This window comes from Condylostylus longicornis, unplaced genomic scaffold (genome assembly GCF_029603195.1).
Source record: "Condylostylus longicornis isolate FDR11 unplaced genomic scaffold, ASM2960319v2 ptg000051l, whole genome shotgun sequence".
NCBI lineage: Eukaryota > Metazoa > Arthropoda > Insecta > Diptera > Dolichopodidae > Condylostylus > Condylostylus longicornis.
Window position 1 is genome coordinate 239,149 of NW_026578020.1, and position 22,453 is coordinate 261,601.

Genomic DNA, 22,453 nt, shown 5'->3' on the forward strand with positions numbered 1-22,453 from the left:
AAAAAATAGCCACTTCGATTTAAAAAAAACCATATAAAATAAGGTCGTGCTTTCAAGTTTATATCTAACAAGTCTCTGAGCATTGGGACTTGTTAGACATAAAGACATTATTTACATGTAAGATAATTGAACTTAAGTTTTCATTCTCACAAATTATATTAATTTCAAAAAAAAATTAAGGTTTAAATTATCTGAATAAACAAAATATTGTAATAAAATTTGTAATAAAACTGAATTAAATATTATAAATTAAATTATAAATATTATAAATTATACAAGTAAATATTATAAATTAATTTAAATTGGATCACATTCTCGAATACCGTTTTTTTTCTTCTCTATTATTCTTGGTTATTCATTAAATTTATTGCTGTCTTCATGAAACTTTGAAATTATACTTTACACAGTAATTTTAAATCTATAGCTAATGTCAAAAAGATTTTAAATGTAAATCGCGAGATAAGCTTGAAAAAAGAATTTGGCTTAAATTTGTTTATATTTATAAAAATAGTTTTCTTTTTTTTGTTGTAAATTTAAATGAAATTTGTATTCAAAATTCTTGGTTATGGTGAAAACCTTAATTTAATTAAATTGCAGTGTTGATTCACATTTTATTTTGGAATTACATTTAAATTAAAATGTTGGTGGAATCGTAGTTCCGTTCTCCTTTAGGGTGTTCAAAATTTAGGGGTTTTTCGAACAAAGTTTTGGGAGTCTTAACAACATCTGAGACTCATGGAAGGGTAGGGCTTGGGACAGTGGTGATTCGTCATTCTGTCAGCATAGTGATATACCGTGTGGTGCACCCTATACCAATGTATTACGTGCTGGTTTACAAGGTGTTTCAGTTAAATTCAACTTTACTTTTTTTTGCAATTGAACTAAATTTTTTTATTTTTTCATTTCAATGTGTGCACAATTTTTTTTCTGGTTATGATATGTAGGTATTGGTGGTAACCTGTTACTTCTACTTAACCCATCCCAGGCTGAACCATTATATGTCTCACGCTCGATGGAATATCTACTTATTTCTTCTTCGACTGCGCTAATGTTGAGATCTCTATGTATGGTGGAATTTCTTACGTACCAAGATGCTTTTACTACATTTCGTAGTACTTTATTCTGAATGACTTCAATTGTTTGCTAATTAGTTTTCTTTGTACATCACCAAAGTTGTACACCGTATGTCCAAATTGGTTTAATAGCCTGTTGGTATATTAATAATTTATTATGGAGACTCACTTCTGAGTATCCGCCCAATAACAATTCAATTTAGAGATTGTGGTGTTTAACTCTTGTTTTTTCTTTTTTACGCGTTCTTTGCAGCGTAATTTTGCGTCTAATGTCATCCCAACATATTTGCCTCACTGGCATAGCGTACAATTCTATTGTTTAATAGTACCGGAATATTGTTATTTATTTGCTTATAAATAAAGTTAACATAAACCGATTTATCCTGATTAATTGTGATTCGCCATTTTTTCAACCATAGCATAATTTCATCAAATGATTTTTGTACTATCTCCATACTTTCTTGGATGGTGTTACCATGGGCTAAGAATGCGGCATCATCTGCAATAGTTGCGGTATGGGAAAATATCATTTAAGGAATATCGCGAGTGAAAAGCAAATATAGCACAGGACAAAGAACGCTCCGCTGGGGCACACCCATACTTGTAAGACCTTGTATTGGAGTATTTATCACCTTGTATCACTCTAAAGATTCTATTGCTCAGATATGACTCTAGTATTCCACATATTTTTGCTGGAAAACCTATATCTTAAAGATCACGCCCTCATGCACACCCTGTGAAACGCCTTAGCGATGCCTAAGAACACAGCTGAGCATATTTCCTTTTTCTCTGAAGTTTTCAATTACGTTCGTGATTCTGTGGTCTTGATCAATAGTTAAATGGTTACATCTAAATCCAAGTTAATGATCTGGATTTAGATGCCTTCCTTCTATTATTGCAATCATTCCTTGTAACTATAGTTTTTCCAAGGCCTTAGATATAATTGGAAGAAGTGATATTGGTCTGTAGGATTTCATTTCATATTGCGATTTACCTGATTTTGGAACCATCAGGACTTCAGCAACCTTCCATATTTCAGAAAAATATTGTAACCCCATTATAGCATTAAACAAAAGCAATAACTTTTTAGGGAAACTTGCGGTAATTATTTAAGCACTGTAGCAGTTATTAGATCGTAACCAGGAGATTTTTTACTTTTTGATCTAGAAATTTCATTCGTTAATTTTCCTCTTAAAATTTTTCTTATAGGTGAATCATCTTGTTTGGTAATTTGGTAAGTATTTTCTTCAGCTATTTGGCATGGAATTGCTCTAAAAATACTCTCAGGATAGTCTGCAAAACAGCAAGCCGTTTAAAGATCAGTAATAGCCAATGAGTTGTCCCTTTACTTACAGATGGTATTTAGAGTCTAGGATTTTTTAAATTTTTCGCTATTTTCCACAAGGAATATCCTGAATCCTTCTCCTTAGATAAATTTTTTAGCTTGTTACGGATGGACTCATTTTTTATTTCATTAAGAATCTTTTACGTGCTTTTCTTTTATCTTTAATTAAATTTCTTACTTTCATGGGGTATAATTTATAAAAAGGTAAGTTTTGATGGCAAATTTGTTATTCCGTAGCGCATTTTGTACGTCAGTAATAAAGTTATTAGCCTTTTGTGCGTCAGTAATAAGTTATTAGTTCTCTAATTGGGTTGGCGTTCTTACCTGTGTTTGCAAAGCGATACGGAAATAATCACGGAATCCGGGCCAGCAGTAATGATGCTCTTTGTAATGAAGAATTCGATGAGATCTGGTGTTCGATTTGGGTCCGCTGACCAATATGTAGGTTTACCACTTGAAAGGAAGTTAAATTTTAGCTTACTTGCAGTTTCATACAAGGCTCTGCCATTGGGCGTACTAATGAGCCCCAAGAACTACTTTTAGCATTGAAATTCCCAATTATGAAGTTATCACCTATGCTCATAAGTAATATTTTATATTCCTCAACTTTTAGATTATGTTTAGGTGGACAGTAAATAGACTAAAATTTATATTCTTTGTTATTCTTACTTTAACAGATACATAAATAATAATAATAATAGAAGTAATTTAATAATAATAAAAATATTTTGTTGTTGTTGCCTTTGTTTCCTCGTATTTCTATTTTGTTTTAAGAAATATTTTAAAAACTTAATAAATCCTTCTCTCTAATGATATTAATCCTCTTCTCTTATATCCTTTATTCATATTATCTATATGAATATTTTAAAGAATATGATTATTAATACTAGAATCGATTTCAATTTTAAAATAACTATTATAATGAAAATCGACAAAAGATTAATCCGTATTCCAAAACCTCTTAACTTCCAACATGTAAATTAAAACCGTGTAATTAACAAAATTTTTTTTGACATGTGTGCAAAAAGCAGTCTCAATTTTTTCGCTACACAATCTGCTTTTGTCTTACGTTTCGACTGCGTATTCTATACATTTTAGCATAGTATGCCATGTCAAGAGCTTTTGTAGCACTTTACATTTTGGAATGTGATATATTGCAAATTTTACGTTTTCACTGAGTTTTGAAAGTCACGAGAACTTAAAGTAAAATTATACCGACGGTCGTCTGGTATGTAGAGTGCGCATGCTGCCAAACAGCACCTTCACCAGGCAGTCTTCGGCGTATTCTTTTTATCCTTGACTTGAGACATTCATTGTTTTATCGGGATCAAGCATCGGGTTCAGAGACTCAGGGACGTGCGACATGACAAGAAATTTTGACAAGAAAAAAATAAAAACGTATAATACAAATTTATACCACAAAATTTCTTTATTTACATATTATTAGAATTAACTACAAAATACTTAATTTTATGGTTTACTTAATATTTTATGGTTTTCGGATATTTACTTTTACATGGCAGCACTTCCCCAAGAGCAGAACACAAATGTGAATCTTTTGTTAAACTTCCTATAATACTGGACAGTAAACGCGATCTATTTTGATTACTCATATTTTCTTGATGCATTCTGAAGGAAAAATATGGCAAATAATGTTATTTATAAATTTAAAAGGAATTACCTTAACACCACTGAAAAAAGAGACTCTAAAGATGGCTCTTCTTGCATCGCATAGCTTTCACAAGTTGCATTTTCTACGCATGAATCTTCTCCAAATTCTTCAATTATATTTGTTTTTATTTGAAATATAAAGGGCGCATGTTTTTCATAACTTCGCTTTGATATTGTTTTGTATGTACCTATGAAATATATTTACAATTAAATATTTTTATTGTGAAATTTTTCAGTGAAACATCTATCGAACGGAATATCATAACAAGGCAAAAATACTCTTTTTCGAGCTACAGCCTGTAAAAAAAAAGAGTACCATATTTTTTGAATCTTACAATGATTACAATACTCTTTATTTTGAATCTTACAATGATTTTGATTTGAATAATAGTTTACATGATAGAGCTTGTCAAAATCATAATTTAAGAGAGCTGAAAGTTAAAACATATAAAATTTTCCTCTACCCCTCATAGCTTTACTAGTAAAACGTGTTAAATGTATTCTAAAAACATGCGAAAAATTCAAAGTTCATGCTGGGATTAAATTGATTACAAGACCGAAAATAAAGAAGAGTGAATCGCCTACAAAACAAGCGCCGATGGTTTCTTTAAGTCGTGGGGCTTAAAACCGTGGTCACCTCCTAGTGGTGGGCTCTGGTAATAGCGGAGGAGTGATGGAAACGACCAAAATTATATTCGTGTCGTGGCCATGTCTCTCGACGAATCCCTTGGTTTGCAAATTTCAGCTTTATATCTATATATCGTTAATATTGTCTGAACCTTGTTGTTAATATTTAAACTCTGGATAACAGATGCCGGGATTTGCCATACTTTCCCGCGCTACTCGTGGGAATAGGAAGGAGATAGAACTAAAAACCTACATCAAAAACAATAACAACAAAAACAACAAGGAGAATACCAAGGAAGAAATTAACAGTAGATTGCAAAAAGCTCAGAGGTCTGCGGAACCTTCTCGCGCCAGTTGAAGAAGAGGATAACCAGAATTTTTTGAGACCTATGCAATTTTTTGCTGGAAATTGATCAAAGAATCATCCATGAAATTATTTGCCGCCTTAGGAAAACCACCCCGTTTACTTAAGTAAGAACTCACGTTTGATTACATTGCAAGCATGTAAATGGGGGCTTTTAGGTCTGGTAGAGCTTATCTATAGCTGTTCAACGACACGCCGTGCGACCAGCTTTTGCTTTTTTTTATCAGCTTTCTATTGGACTTGAAAGGCACACTTATAGGCAACTGAAACTACTTTGTTTGGCTTCGAAAAAGCCAACGATTAATGCGAGTAAAATGAATTTTGGAATAATTTTAAAGGTTTTTTTTTGTGGATATCAGAACAAAAAAAAATGTTCAGATATAAAAATTTTAACTTATGATTTTTTGATAACTTATAACTCTTTTTTAACTTAAGAAAACCTTCAGTTTTTTTCATATTTTCACCAGAAACTTTCCAAGTGAAAGAATACTAAAAAGAATAAATTGCGTTGCAAATATAAATAAATGCTTTGTCTAATTGTAATGTTCCACCAAAGTTATGCTCCATTATTATTTTACTTGAAAAATTAAAAATAAAGTTGGGGTAAAGCAATGGCTTGTGAAGTGGCACTTATCATTAATGAAATTACATACTTTCATTCATATACCAAAAAATTTTTGAAATTTGTGTACATTTAGGATAAGCAATGTATGCAATCTTAATAATGCTCGAATTTGCGTTAATTCGTGAATTAAGAAAAATACAAATATTTTTTGATAGCATTGTATTTACCGTTAGCTTGTTGCGTTTTTTTAAAATTTGGAAAAGCCTTGAGTTTCGGAAATATAAAACGCCGAAAATTCATATTTCACAAATTTTGAGAGACGAAAGCTTGAGAAGAGGTGGAAGAGAGGAGATTTAGATATCTAAATCTAAAAGCTAAAGTTTTAGACTACTACAAATAGTCTAAAATAAAAGAGATATCAAAAATTTAGAAAAAACTAATTTTAAATAACGGTCAATTTTAACGGCCGTTTTGTTTTTTTAAAGCTCAAATGTAGTATACCGTGGTAAAAGAATCCAGCCACCAAAATGTTTCTGTTTTTGCTGCAATAATTACTAAAAAATTTACAATTTTAGGACTTTGAGAGGCTGTAACTTTTATAGGACTTTCAGGAACTATAACAGGTGTGGAGATAAGTAAAACTTTAATTCTCCAGAAAAAAGTTTCTAGTAAAGTTCTATGTTGTCTTGGACTGACAAGTTGAGATTAACTAATATAATAATGCTGTAATAAAACTCTATATAAATTAATAAGTAAACGTCATTGCAAGATGTTTCTAATCAATTCGTCTGGTATCCGCAACGTATGATTATATTACCTGTCGTCACAATACTCAGTTGACAGGAGAAGCCTACAACGCAGTAATTTCTCGGGGATAGAAAGGTGTGGCAATTTTATGACAAAACTCGTTCCTGGAAGTGGAGGGGGAGGGGGGGTACACCAATGAATATTTAACCACAAAAGTCTCAGTTGAAGATTTTTGGTTTCCACAAAAAATTGTATCAACTTAAATGGCTTTAACTTATATAAATATTACCCGATTTTAAAAAATTCATACGCAATGGATTATAAAAAAAAACAATGTCTTTTGAGGTATTACTTAAAAAGTAAAAAAAATAGGAAAATAAGTCAAAAATACTTAGGAAAATGAGGCAAAAAACAAAAAAGCCAAATTTTACAAATCTCTAAAAAATTTACCCTATCCAATTTTGTTTTTTATAATTTGAAATATTGAGTTGGTCTTCAATTATTCTTCTTATTACATTCTGCCCTTATATTTAAATTGCTAACTAAAAGATCAAATTTAAATGTGATTTTTTTAGAAAATAAAATTTGTTTGAATTCGAAAATTTTAAAAATTAAAATAGAACTATGTATGTATGTGAAAATTTTTGTAATACGTTATACATAAGTATGTTTTCATAAAAACTAATTGTGAAATTTTAAAGTAGGAAAAAAATGGGGAAAAGTGGAACCTTAAATCAAAATTAATATTAGTTGCAAGAAGACTCATTTACGAATAAGACTAGCGGGAAACGAATAGAATTTTATTGCTTTTAAAAAGTTGTTTCAGATTTTCTGGTTTTTGTGAATATACTATTAGGTGCTGAATTCACTTTCCGTGGAGGATTGAAATGTTAATCAGCTAAGTTTACTGACGCTACGATTGTTCAAAGCGCAATGACAATATTTTTTTGTGATTGGCAATAATGTATGTATGTTTATTGATTTTATCACATGGGCTTCAAAGCTTGTTTTTGAAATACATAAAATTATTATGATATTCACTCGATTTTATACTGAATTTGGGAAATTATCTTCTATGTTTAAACGTTCATTCATTTTATGCAGACTTTTTCTGAAAACATTCGATAATTATATTCGTCTGAAAACCGGAGTCTAATAATAGATATAACAAGCCTATAACATTGATACATTTACTGCCGCTTGTTGCCTTTTATTGGAACCTTCAAAAATGTGTAGTGTTTCTGGTGACATTTTCTACAGTTACACATAACGCACTGCTTCCAAAATTGTGCTTTCTTAACACTTTTGTACATCAATTGTGCTTCCTCGCATACAAGCCCTTTTCTTTATGTGTCATTTGAAACTTGGAACAGTTTCCTTACATAATAAAAATACAAAATTGCTATTTAAAATGACTTTTTGTTACGTATACCGTTTACTTGAATTTTTATGACTTGTATTTGTTTTCATCTATAGCTTCCAATGCTTTAAATCTTGCTTGAACAGAGATGATAAATTCTTGAACAGTATGTGATTAATTAGGTGATTGTAAAGATTGTTTATATTATATTAGTGAATTTTTGTCCAAGTTCTTTCCAAATGTATAACAGAATGGGATTCCAACTATTTTAAATTCCAATTGTAAATTCTCTGACAAATATGTATATCTTTAAATTTTACCTTTACTTTATATCTTTATATTTTCGCCTTTTATTTCTTGATACAAATTTTCCAATTAATTTAATTTTCGTTTATAATAAAAATTAAAATTCTTCTAATTCTTGTCATTGCTGTTCAAATTATCTTTTATTGTTTCGTAAAATTTTTGTACATACATACTTATGTATATTGTTATAACACTCTTCTGTGAAATATATATGACATCTTTCTTGTGGTTACTTAATTGATATATCAACATTACTCTTTTCCAATGCTGTCCGCAAACCCCCAACTTTTTTCAATCTATCTTGGAGTAGTGTATCCATTTTCCTTCATTCGGTTAATTTCAAATAGTGAATATACACTTCTTTCAATTTTTTTAAAACTGTTGCTTCATTTTGGTTTTTATATTGTATGTACATACATACGTATATTAGCGATTACTTCTTCTAACTTGATAACACCGAGTTCACTAAATATTTATAGGTACTAATCAATTTGCCTGGTAAGCAGTACTAACTTGATTATATTTACTTTTCTACATTACAATTATTTCAAGATATCCTCTACCCCTAAAGGGTAGGACGGAAAAGAGGACAACCATGTATTTATTTGTAATACTTATCTAATTTTATAATTTTCCAATTTTAAAGAAAAAGACAACCATTATAAAATTAACATATTCTAATTTTTTTTTTTAAGAATTTTAACGACAAAAAACACATGAGGGAAGTTGTTTTTCTCAAATTTAGTTTACATAAAGCTACCAAAATTAAGATTTAAAGCAGAAAATTTAACACAAAGAAAAAGATTTAACCGAAATAAATGTAATGAAGGTTTTTGGGTTATATTTTTTTAGCAACCTTTAAAATAAGATTTTTAAAAATTCAAAATCTTACATACAACAATATCTGTAAAATGAAGGTTTTTTAATAATACTGAAATTTTTTAAAATTAAAATTTTTTACACTTTTTTCTATTCTTCCCCAAGGTCAGAAAAAAAAAATAAACAAAGGCTCACTTTATAGGAATATTGTGGCCCGCGAAGCGAATGTCATTGTTCGCGAAGCTAGTAAAATTATCTCAAAATGTCATAACAAGGCGTCTTTGGCAGAAGTAATTTTCACAACTTTACTGTAATTTTCAGTTGATGGTTTTTTATTAATTTAAGACAATGGAGGTTATTGTGAAAAAAGTTAAAACATTATTAGTAAACTAAATTTTAATTTAAAATATACCTATAATAAGGTAAACGTAATTTTAAAAAAAGATGTTTTTAATAATTTATAAAATGGGTATTTTTATCCAATAAACCACTTTTATTAATTAAACTATTTTTAGCAACCTGTCCGTCTGTCACGTTAACGGCGTATAACTGATTTTGATGAAATTTTATGTAAGTTTATATAAATTTTATTTGAGTTTATTTCGGCCATGGTACGGATTGATCAATTTTTGGGATATATCATGCCTCGGGAACTGCACTTTTAAGCGGGTCTATTTTACATTTTTGACCATTTCATAAAAAATACGAGTATTCAACCGATTTACTTGAAATTCCATATATAAGCTTCGCTCGACCGTCCGCGAAATCTCTTAACTTTTGGAAGAAATCAGGCATCAGTAACTCGACGTTTACTACGGACCGAATATACATTTTTGCGTTTATAAAGAGAAATAATCAATTGATTTCATCTAATTTAATATTTCAATTCTTCGTATTAAAACAATAAACATATAAATTTTTTGGAAAGATTTACGTTTTTCGCCATATCTACGGAACGATTTGATAGAATTTCTTGAAATTTGATATTTGAATTCTGCTTGTTACCGAAACTAACTGGTGGGCATTTTAGGGAATTCGAGTAGCACAAAGCGAAACTCTACTAGGAGCCAAATTTAAATTTTTTTAGGTGCGTTAACTATAAGCTTACTAATACCCTAAAAATTGGAAAGAAGTATTTAACAGGCATTTTTATAATATTCTGTAATACTTTCACTTAAGTAGACAAAACACATTGCAGTCGGTTATGTGCTGATCACTTCAGATTTTTTTGTTATACAATATTAGTTTTTTGATATCGAAAGTAGTAACATAATATTATCATGTTATAACATACACAATGTTTACATACATTAATTTAAACACAAAATTACATATCGAGCATGACAAAATATGTACATATGTATGTATGTATATGAAACATAACAAAAATGTAAAGGCCTGTACAATAATTTCCTATAATATACGAAATCATCTTAATATTTTTGCATTTTCCTTCCAAAATTTTTATAAATAAAAAAGACTATTGAATTTCTTTATGTGTTTTTTAAAATTTAATTAATTTTAAGTTTATTTAAAAAGAATAATTGACTTAATAAACTGGTGTATTTTGACAGTTTTTATTGTTTGGGCATACATACTTATGTATATTTAAATAAAATAAAATAATATATTTGATTGCGTTTTTTATAAATAGAAAATAAAATTTAATCAATTACCTACTAGTGTTAAGGTTTTAACAATTTAAATAAGTATCCATTAAAAGAAAATTAATCTCTATTAAAAGAAAATTAAAAAATTGTGTGAATACATACTAGGTACATTTATATCATAAAATTTATAAGTTTTCTCACCAAATATTGCTAGTTTTAAAAAAATTAAATCAAAATTTTATTCGACAGTGGCAATTATTCAATTTTTCGAACTTTAGCGACTGTCACTGTCGCAATGTCGCAGTAATGTAAACAGTCCATAAAATTATATTGTGTCGCATTAGAATACCACATATATTGAGGAATCAATTTGAATGTATATTAAGTACGTATGAAAATAAAAATAATATTGGTATATAAGTAGGTATTACTGCGGCTGACAGAAATATAAACATAAGTATGTACATATGCATATTTTTGTTATGTATAATTGAATACTGAAAGGCAGTTTTACATCCCAATCAAAGCTTAACAATCATAATTGCGGTTTAGGAGAATTGATGTAAATTTAAAATTACATTTGCATCAATCATCGTCAATCTTTCTATATGCACTTTAACATTGAAAATTTAAAATACTACTACTCCAGTATCAAATATCAAATCGAAAGCCAAAAAAGCATCAAAACAGCTGATTATAGCCCATTTTACTCATGTTTACAAAATATTTTTTTATTGCTGTCAAATAATAATTGACCAAAATCGAAAATGATTGAAGGATGATGTTTTCATGTTAATCTTAATCAATTTCAATCATGACCTTCAATCTTTGATTGACATTTAAACGTTGACTTATAATCAAAGTATATGTATATCTATTTGAGAAGTAGTTCGACTCGTTCCAAGCCATTAGTTTTCTTTTGCATCTTCCATATTTTCTATGTGGAAAAAACCATCTATATCTATAACAAAATATAGAAGGCGGGTGTTTTTGGGCCAAGAACCAAATTCTCCGAACCCATGGGGACGTATCCCAGCGTCTTTAAGGCGGAGGTACATGCCATTGACACGTGTGTGCAGTTCAACCTTGAGAGACCATACCGCGGACAAGAAATATTAATCATGTCGGATAGTCAGGCTGCTATCAGAGCGCTGAGTTCTTTGTCAGTATCCTCTGAGGTAGTATGGGGCTATTTTGAGAAGCTCAACAAATTGGGCAGGTGCAACCGGGTCACACTGTGCTGGGTGCCGGGACATGTGGGCGTAGAAGGAAACGAGGTGGCGGACGCGTTGGCGAGAAGGGGGCCAAACACACCTCTTCTTGGGCCAGAGCCTTTCTGCGGAATTGGTTCACATACGATTCGAGGAGAATTAAAGAAGGAAATGGAGAGGCGGCGTTCGGAGTGCTGGAGGTGTCTTTCAGGACTTCGACAGGCTAATGAGCTTCTGGGAAACTATGACCAGGGGCGCTTTATCAGAGGTACTGGGGAACTATGTACTCAAGCCGGCGGAGCTGTGGTCTGCCGGCGCTTCAAAGTTGCTCGGATTCATCAGGAGGCTGGGTCTCGAGGGGGTGTTGAAGGGCTTTATCCCGCACCTGGTCGGTGGGCACAATAGATCTATTTTCTGGTCGCGGTGCACTGTTACCCCTTCTTTCCAATCTACAATAACAAAATATTGTAAACAGTATTAAAAAGCAGCGAACTGAAATAAAATTAAATTAAGTTAGATAAAAATTTTAATTTATAACAGTAAAATTTGTTTTTCCTAACATTTTATTTTTCATTTCATTAAAGTTAGATAAAAACATTGGAATATATGAAAGCAATATATAGAAGTTAAAAATTTCATATTTTTACATATGTATGTATTTGTACGTATGCAAGTCAGGTACCCTGTTTATACGGCTGCTTCAAGCCTATTTTTGTTTATATTAATGTTACTTGACTTGAAGCCGGTTTTACTCAAGGCAATGACAATTACTAATTACAAATTTTAAAATATTTTAATATTGTCTTAATTTTTTTTTTTAATTTTTTAATATTATATAAATATTTTATATTAAATTTTTTTTTTTATTATAATACTGAATTTTTTTAAATCGCTTCGTTTTTATAATATGTTTGCACCATTTTTGCCACCTTGTGCTAAAATAAATTACAGAAATGGTTTTGTGGATCTTTAAAATGCTTGATATATTCCCCTATACTTTATATGCGAAAAAAAAGGTTTTGTACGCCTCTAAAAATAAATTACAAAAAAATAGGTAGACATTTATTGCGTACTCTTTTCCTCTTCCAAAATTCGTGTATAGAAATGGAAAAAAGAAAGTATGTTTAACTCTTTTATCTAAGGAAATTTTTTTATGCAAATATTGCTGAGTGATTGCATTACTGTAATGTAAACGAGGGTAGAACTACTTCTTCGGTAGACATACTTTGCCTAAAATTTCATATTCACACTTTATAAATTCATATGTTCACATATCATTATACTTGCATACATATTTACTTTAAATTTGACATAAATTTTACATGCCTGAAGCTACAAAAAGCTTGGTTTACAATATGAGACGAGTGTTCTCTTTGATACATAACTATTTTAGTTATTTATTTAGGTAGATCTAGGTATGTACATACCTACCTATACCTTTAAAAAATTTTTTTTGTGCTCGGTTTTATTCGTGCTATGAAATTTACTCAATTATTTATTTAACCTATTTAATTGTTTTGTTTACGGTTTGGCTTTATTTCAGTCGCCAATCGCAATATTAAGTCTGTTTGGTATAAAAAAAACTTTAAAGGGAAAACTGACGAATTTCTCGCAAAGAACGAAAAATCTCGTTTCAAAAAATAAACCTTTACGAAACTTGAAAAAACATTAAACATTAAGAAAATGACACGTCAGCATTTTTTCTCATTTTTGTTTAAAAAGTATTATACCAGACGCGTACTAAATTTATAGACTTTTTATAAACTTTATACCAGACAGACATATATGTATGTATGTGTATGCAAAATGTGAGCAAACATGTTCATATAATATTTTAACAATTATGTTTATTACCTGGATTAAGCGAGTACATTAATTTTTTTGCAAAATTTGCTAATCTAACTGACAAAGCTATTACAGGAAAACCTACAAGTTGAACTGGGATATCAAAAACTGGCTCCTGGCATAGAACAAGCGTCGATAGTTCCGAGAGCATCAAAAAATTTAAAACGAAAATAAATAACATTTTATTGATTCAAATATTTTTAACGAAAAAAAAACTATTTAAAAGGAAATTGTTAAAATTTTATGGTGTATTTAGCACGGTTGTTAAAATGTTACTGAAGATTAAATGTATGTAAATAGGTAGGTACCTACTACTTACATCCGATTACAATTTTTGTCGTGTTAAGTGGGAATAAAACATTTTGAAAGAGAAGTGAAAGTTTGGCAAAAATATTTTAGTTGTGTAATATCATACGTAATACAATGTCAAGCAAAGCACAAGCTTTTTGGGCAATTGTATAAAAACGTACTAACTGTTCTCGATTTGTCCGAGTGGTTCAAGCACATGTGGTTAATTATGGAAAAAAAATTCCATAGTGCTAGTGAAAAATTTTGATTTAAAAATTTTTTCTTTTCACATACTATAATGTTTCATTAATTCTTCATTCATTCATCGAACATCTAATATTTTGGCTTCTGTATTATAGTATGCAATATGTAACTTATGAAGATGCACATATGTATATATCTTTAAGTAATTTTAGATTTTACCTTATCCTGGTAACCACTTACACTGCAATTGATATGTATGTTTAAGTGTTTTTAGATTTTACCTTATGCGTACTATCTTCCACTGCAGGCAATCAAGATAAATTGCATAGTTGGACAAGACGCTTGGATACATACATATGTGCATATTAAATTTCTTTTAACTATATATAAAATTTTGAAAAATTTATACTAAAGCTGCGACACAAGAAATATACAAATATTACAACCTTGAAATAAGTCATATGAAAAGCAAAAAAAGCAAACGGTGAATAAAAACTCGTTTTTAATTATACACATATAAAATTTCATACACATAATTTTACACCCAGCAAACAAACCTTAAAATAAAAATTGTCTTAGGTAATACTTCTGCTTACAAATTAAACGTTTTAAAATAAGTTTACTTTAATTTTATGTTTCGTTTTTATTAGCAAAGAATACCTGAATAAATTAACATTCCATTAATAAAGAATTCGAATTATCATTTGTACGATCTAAGGTAAATATTAAACTATTTTCGTCTACAATATGCGATGGTTCAGATATATTTTCATTAGTGTAGCAATTTGTTCCATCATTTAATTTTGTTTCACTGTTCGTCGAAATTTGTTCTTTCAAGTTAATATCATCACCAAAACCTTGAATACTTGTTGGAATATCATCCCAATTAATTTTGAATCGTGTTACACGTGGTTTTGTTGCTAAAATATTTCTAGTTAATTTTTCAAATTGAGGCTTCTGTGGGGGATTTTCCCGTAATTCTTGTTCCCCATAATCATTGTTTACAAAGTAACCTACGCGAACAAATTCTTGACCTCTATACGAACACGTTAATAATATTATTGTAACTCCAACTGCATCCTGCTCGGGTATTTTTGTAACATCAGGGGCTTCAGCTTGAAAAACGAATATATGTCTTCCCTCCGGAACTGGACCAACATATATTGTATCTAGTATTTGATCATACTCCTCAGATTCCGCTGAACCCACATAAATCATTTTCCATTCTAAATCTTCACGTAATTCTTCTATACACTCAAATGTCAACTCAAATTGAAACGGATTGAAAAAACTGCTGGGATTATCTAAAACAACTACATTTGTTATATGAACTTTAGCCATTATTCAAAATCTAACAAAAAACGAAAAATTTTTCTTTCTGGAATTTACGCGGTTTCCTTCCAAATTTCTATACAATAACTGCCAATAGGAATGGTAAATGTTTACCGATTTCGTTTTGTTAAGAATGCAAATATGTAACATAATGTCTACATTTTTTTGACGTTTTTTTCAATCAACTTTATAGTCAATGCATACATATATAATATATATTCGCTAGGTGGCCACGTATCTGCAAATTCTGCGATTTTTCATATATGCTTCTTTTTTTTATATTTTCATAAAACAAAATAGTTTCAAATTTCGCTCATATTATATAATATTCTATTAAGGCTTCTGATAGTCAGTCAAAATGGGTAGATAGAATATTTCGTTAGGGAATAAGGACTATTATTATAACAAGTTTTCAACTCATATCTTTATCGGAACTCCAAATTTTGAGTTTTTCGCTAATAAAAATGTGATAGCTTAAAAGAAAATGTTTACGGCCGGATGGAATCTTTTTTGTTTAAAATTCGAAAATGAAAGCTTTAAAATAGTTAATTTAAAAAAAATTTTCGGAATTCCACTGAAGCAGCAGATTTTAAAGCCTAAATATTAGCAGCGGATTTCATTCAACAAATCGGCAATATCAGTGGTATTTCATATTTCTTGAAGAATCTAAATTATAAGGAATTATTTTGAAATTGAAAATTTTTAAAATAATTTTAGTCAAAAAAAATATTTAAATTTTATTTGAATAATATTATTATTCAGAACTTTCCTCTCTCGTTTCACTAAGTTAGTAAAAAGTAAAAGATTGACAGGGCTTTGACGTATTGAATGTGTGTAAATTTGGTTTAATGATATTTAAACATATTTTGCTTTGGAATGGTATGTATAAACATAATGTCAACCACTTCTTTTTTATATTTTCAAAAATTCGTTTTTAGGGTAAGTAAACATTTTGTTTTTTATAGATTTTCAAATTATAGATTTGAAATACCAAAATTAAATACATTTTTATGATAGATACATTTAATAATAATTTTCAAGCGTAGTTTTAACAGAGGAAAATGGGGTAATTTGCCTCTGGTAGCAGAGCAATTAAAAAAAAAATTTTGACAACACTGACCACGTCCAAATATTTTCTTTAGTAAATGACAGTCATATACAATTGTAGCACCCATAACAACTAGAAGAGTTTGGCATCGAATTAGAAATACTGAAGGAAGGAGCATCTTTGTTTCTACCTCTTGTAAAAAATATAGTGAAGGCAAAACTTCAGATAGGTTTTTTTTTGTCCGAGTATTTTCAAGCTGAAATTAACATTAAATGCTAAGTGGCCTATTATGTAAAAATATGAAAGTCGCAAATTTGGGTAAGTTGATTCGCGATTCGCAAGTGGTTTGGTACTATGTAACAAAATCGCATCGTAAAAAATATAAACTGGTTGCATTTTGTAAAATTTTTTATTTTTGGCATTTTTAATTTCAAAGTTGCTCTCCAGTGACCTACCGCTTTCTAGACGGACGCTCTACCAACTGAGCTACAGAGGCATGAAGAAATTGCCGACGAAATGTTCTCTACATTGCTTATTTCACTGGTTCGAGTCCAGTTCGAGGAGAAAAATTTTTTTAATTAATTTTTCTGCCTTTAACTCGTTCCTTTGATTACGTCATCCATCTGTTCTGCAGTTGCATGAAGAAATTTCCATTAAGTTAAATTAGTAGTGTAATAAGCACATTCTTATTAATTTCTCAACTATGATGTTGTATTAGTAAAATTCATAATTTAAAATTTTTTCTTAAAGTAAAAACTAAAAATATTTCAAAATATTTTTTAATTTTAAATATCTGTAAAAAAAAAATCAAATTTAAACAAAACTCATTATTTTTTTTTTTCTCTAAAGAATAAATTTATTTTATGAAATATAAAATTTTGGTAAAATATTTGAAATGCAAACTTCTTTATTAATAATTAAAAACCACTTTTTGTCAATTCATTACTTCTAGAAAAACTGTAGTTCTAGAAAAAAAGACCAAATTAAAATTTTGTATGTATATTTAATAAAACACAAATTAGTTTTGCTTAGAATAAAAGTCGGTTCTGGTAAAAGTATGTCATTCGAAGTAATATTAATTTAAAACAAAACAAAAACAGATATTTTCTTTGCAAAATTAAAAACTTAATAAAATTACAAATTATGAATTAATCAAAGCACTGTTCAATAAATATTTATTTTAATTATTGAAATGAATAATATTCGCATATATATGTTGTACTAAAACTATTTGTTTTTACTAATGGGAATAACAATCTAGAATTTTATAAACAAATTAAGAAAATCTTCTTTGTTACTTTTATTATAGCGGCGCGTAATTTTCTAAGAAAAAACAAAAAAAACCACATCATTTTTCATTTAATTTTGATTCCAGTTTGACAGTGCTGGGTGCAAAAAAGGAACTTACCTGAAGCTTTTGGTTTCACTATGTTTTTCTTCGAGATACGATTTTTTGCTGAGTGTAAGCGAAATAGAAACAAAGATGCTCCTTCTTTCGCATACGCTAACTTGCGAAAATTTTTTTTTCTTCATTTTGACAATTAAATTTTTTGTCTGACCCAGAAAATCGATTTTTTCAATTCCATTCATTTTTTTTTATTCATTATTTTTACTACATTTTTTTTTACAAGTGACAGCTGTTTAAAATTCAAAATTCTAAAATGCGACAAAAAATTAAAATAAATTTTTAAGTTTATAGGACACACATAATCGTTATTTATTATTTCATAATTCATAAATAACGTTATTTCGATTTACGTCGTAAATTTTCAGAAAAGTATATCTATAAACAAGGAGTTCGACTCTCCGTTTACATCGCACTAATGCAATCACTCACCAATATTTGTATACAAAAAATTCCCTTAGCTAAAAGAGTTAAGCAGTATTCTTATTTTCATTTTTATACACATAAGAATTTTTGGAAGAGAGAAAAAGTACGCAATAGATGTTTACCTGTTTTTTATAATGTATTTTTAAAAGCGGGAGTTATTTATTTTTTTGTATATAAAGTACCGGAAAAAATATTAAGAATTTTAAAAGCGGGAATTTTATTTCTGGAACTTATTCCAGTACAAGGTGGCAGAAATGGTGTATCCATATTATAAAAGCGAAGCGATTTAAAAACAAAATTTGACTATTGAAATAAGAAAATTATAGTTTACATATTATATGTATATAATTTGAAAAAGACAAATAATATTAAAAAAAAATTGTAACTAGTAATTGTCATAAAAACAGTAACATTTGTCATAAAAACAATCATATTTATTGTAATATAAACAATGATTTTTTCATTTTTATTTGAATTTTGTTTTAAAAATTTAAAACAAATATTTCTTATGAATATTTATTATGAATTTTTATTATAAATTGCTTAATTTCTATGCCTCGTCTACATTGCGGCTTGACGTAAAATCAGCTCGAAACTCAACCTGCGTTTTTACTATGTTAGCTTAAAAGCCCTAAAACGATGTTTAGCTATTAAATTTCAAATCATTATTAACATTTCAAGTCAAGTTGTGTGAAGCCAGCTTCAGGTCAAGTATCGTTTATATAGACAACAATAAGATTGAAGCTGCCATATAAACGGGGTGCATATATATTACTTCATCATATTGTGTATCTACCTTCAATAGGTATGTACCGTATAACAAAGTATGAAATTTTAAATTTATAACTATTACTTTCATACATTTGAATGTTTTTACCTAACTTTTATGAAATGAAAAATAAAATATGAAAAAAAAAAATTTATTTTCAAAAAACTACTTATCAATAGCAAAGTATATCTATTAATAAGTAATTCGACTCTCCGTTTACTTTACTTCACATTTATGCAACCACTCACCAATATTTGTATATAAAAAATTTCCTTAGCTAAAAGAGTTAAGCAGTATACCCTCTTATTTTCATTTTTATACGCATAAGAATTTTTGGGAGAGGGAAAAAGTACGCAATACTCGTAGATGTCTACCTGCTTTTTTTATAATGTATTTTTAAAAGCGGGAGTTATTTATTTTTTCGTATATAAAGTGTAGTAAAAAATATTAAGAATTTTAAAGGCGGGAGTTTTATTTTTGTAGCTTATTTCAGTACAATATGGCAAAAAATGTGTATTATATTTTAAAATCGAAGAAGAAAAAAGTTTAAAAAAATTATTATAATTTATATAATATAATTTTGAAAAATAATAAAAATAAATTTTGAAAAGTATAATATTTAAAAAAATTTAAACAGTTGTAAAAAAATATTTTGTTTTACAAAAATGGGTAAATATTATTTGAAGTGTTTGGGATGAAAAAAAGCCGACACGAAAATTTCCAATGAATCGGTAATAATTATATTTCATAAAGTATTATCAACCAGTATGCATACACTTTTTTTCTTTGTAAATTACTTTATTTCTATGTCACTGCCTGATACTGTGCATCTACTGTACCAGGTACATCCATGTATACATACATACATTAAAATTCAAACTCATATATCTTTTGCTTTCGTACATTCGAATTTTTTACCTACCTTTAATAAAATGAAAAAATTTTTAACAAATTGTAATAAATATTTTGGTAATTGCTCACTGATGGAGCAATACTTAGATTAAATGGTGGCAAATTGCCAAAACAATATACTTCAAAAATAATTCACACTAATATTTTATTTTACTTAACGGCATCATACATACATTTACATTTTTTTCTTTGATGACCAAATGTTCACTCTATAAAGGAAAATATTACCAGTGCATTTCACATTTGAAAACAAAATATTCATTACAAATTAATTAAAGCATCTAACGTTAAATAAGTTTTACCCTATGTAATACGGTAAAACTTATAACATATGTAAATATAAGTTTCACCGTATGGCATGGTTTTACCATACCATACTTTTCATATTTTAACTCAAAATGTTATGAACACACAACATGAATGAAAACTTCTTCACTCTACTTTCTTTACATTTAAATCTGCAATCCACTTTTTTTGAATTTCATTATTTCTAGGGAAACCGTAGATATAAATAAAATAGTCTACTTTAAATATCGTATGTATGGTACATTTTATTAAACTCAAAAGAATTTTGTTAATAAAAAACCGCTTCTAGGGTCATTATACAGGGTGATTCAGAAAGGTATACAACAACATATACCATTAGAGTTAGAGGGTCGAAAATGGGTAAAACTTTTGTTCCGGAGTAGGTGCGAAATCTCAAGGGTTTTTGAGATACAGGGACTTTAACGAATTTTCGCGAGATTTCTAGTTATCTAAAAACAAATAGTTCCTGAAAGGTCTAGTAAAGGACTTAATATAAACACCTTACTCGATTATGTATTTTGTGTACTTTCGGAATACCAATCATTCGAACTTTAGCAAAAATCAAATTTTTCTCTTTTTTAATTTTTGCAGTTTTTTCTAACCAGGTAATTTTATTCGAAATTTTTTAAAACTTTGAAATTTTTTTTATAGAATTTTGGCCACTTTCTCAAACCTTAATTTTAGTCACTAAGTGTTGAAAAATATTTTATGGTACAGAAGATATAGTACGAAAACCATTTCTATGTTAAAATTTTAAGGGCCCTAATAAAATGTAAAAAACTATGCGCCTGTTTCTCGAAAAACTTTGTTCTTCTTTCCATTTGTTATATCTTGTTTGTAAGTAATATCAACAAGTAATAATACTCTTTTTTTAACACATTTTTTATACAGGGTAATTCAGTAAAGCGTACAATATTTAATATCATTATTTAGGACATCAAAAATTGGTAAAATTTTTGTTTGGAATTAGTTGCCAAAATTCAACGGTTTCGAAGATACATGGATTTTAACGAATTTTCACGAAAATTTTATTTGCCCAAGCTGTTTTGCTTTTAACGTCCCTTGTAAAAAAGGTAAAGGCTTCAAATTAAAAGTTTCTGAAAGGACTAGTAAAGGGTTTGAAAGCAACCTACTCCTTGATTTTTTATTCTGCATACTTTCGGGATACCAAGCATTCAAACTTTGGAAAAACGTCAAATTTTTCCACTTTGTATATTTTTAATTTTCTTCATCCCCACAATTTTCTGTAAAAATTTTAGAAACTTTATGTTGTTTTGTTACAGAATTTTGGCCACCTTCATAAGCTTTAATTTAAGTCCTCAAACGTTAAAAAATCTTTTGCGATGCAGGAGATATAGCACAAAAACTAGGAAACCGTTGAGTTTTGACAACTGGTTCCAAACAAAAATTTTACTATTTTGAACACTTAAACAATGATATATAAAATTGTATTCTTAACTGAATCATCCTGTATATTTTATAATTATTTATTCCCAAACTACATTGATATAAACAAAAAAAACCTGAAGTTCTTGATTTCAATATATACCAACAAATTTTAGGGAATGGTAGTGAGATAGAAACAAAGATTCTCCTTCCTTTAATATTTCTAATTCGTTGCATCAATGCGTATGTTAGTCTGCTTAAAAGAAGGAAAGAGGAAAAATAGTGGTTGCATATTTTTTAAAAAAGAAAGGAATTTCAAAAAATTTTGTTATGTGCAGGGATAATTTTAAAACAAAATAAATGTTTTGCTCTTGACATAATTATATTATCAAATACTCAGACACGGTCCCACCTTATTCGGCACCCTAAGCGGTTCCTAAAAAGTGCGCCCCCTTCTTTGCATTGTTCCACCTTTTTATACTGTGAAGAAAATGTAATAAGCATTGCACATTGTGCATCATAAATCACTCCTTATCATGGTGAATACAGTATTAATTATAAAATTAAAACCTGGAACTAAACTTTCAGCTTTTCGTTTTATAAATTCAACAAGGTATTTTAATTATCTATATTTTAAGTAGTTATAATCAGATTTAGTTCAATCATTTAAACTTGATTTTTGTGTTTTAACAAGCAAAAATTCACTTTTGGGGTAAATGAAACTTAACTATAAACGGTTCTAAAAAAAATAATATCAATAAATGAACTCTTTCAAAGCTTCTTTGAATATAAAAAAAAGTAAAAATTTATTTACTTGTATACTTAAATGATTGT

The 22,453-nt window shown here is 28.8% G+C and overlaps 2 protein-coding genes across 3 annotated transcripts; both read right to left on the bottom strand.

Moving 5' to 3' along the window:
• Positions 1-3,833: 3,833 nt before the first annotated feature.
• On the bottom strand, positions 3,834-14,531 carry LOC129611525 (uncharacterized). Its single transcript, XM_055524716.1, has 3 exons — positions 13,553-14,531; positions 4,100-4,277; positions 3,834-4,047 (listed from the first exon to the last, which is right to left on the bottom strand). Exons 1-3 carry the CDS (start codon positions 13,722-13,724, stop codon positions 3,900-3,902), a joined length of 498 nt encoding a protein of 165 aa, XP_055380691.1. The 5' UTR covers positions 13,725-14,531; the 3' UTR covers positions 3,834-3,899.
• Positions 14,532-14,649: 118 nt separating this feature from the next.
• LOC129611524 (histone chaperone asf1) lies at positions 14,650-15,506 on the bottom strand. 2 transcript variants are annotated; one of them, XM_055524714.1, is made up of 2 exons: positions 15,392-15,506; positions 14,650-15,339 (listed from the first exon to the last, which is right to left on the bottom strand). In XM_055524714.1, the coding sequence occupies exon 2, from the start codon at positions 15,251-15,253 to the stop codon at positions 14,705-14,707; it is 549 nt and encodes a 182-aa protein (XP_055380689.1). In that variant the 5' UTR covers positions 15,254-15,339; positions 15,392-15,506; the 3' UTR covers positions 14,650-14,704. The 2 variants fall into 2 exon arrangements, with proteins under 2 accessions (XP_055380689.1, XP_055380688.1); XM_055524713.1 differs by having other exon boundaries at positions 14,650-15,467.
• Positions 15,507-22,453: the final 6,947 nt, after the last annotated feature.

Excerpts from the sequence above, each read along its gene's own strand:
- LOC129611525 (XM_055524716.1), bottom strand. The coding sequence starts at position 13,724 with ATGTTATTTATTTTCGTTTTAAATTTTTTGATGCTCTCGGAACTATCG. Across the intron at positions 4,278-13,552 it reads AATGTACTCGCTTAATCCAG|GTACATACAAAACAATATCA; the intron begins GTAATAAACATA and ends TATATTTCATAG. Across the intron at positions 4,048-4,099 it reads CTTTTTTCAGTGGTGTTAAG|AATGCATCAAGAAAATATGA; the intron begins GTAATTCCTTTT and ends TTTTTCCTTCAG.
- LOC129611524 (XM_055524713.1), bottom strand. The coding sequence starts at position 15,376 with ATGGCTAAAGTTCATATAACAAATGTAGTTGTTTTAGATAATCCCAGC.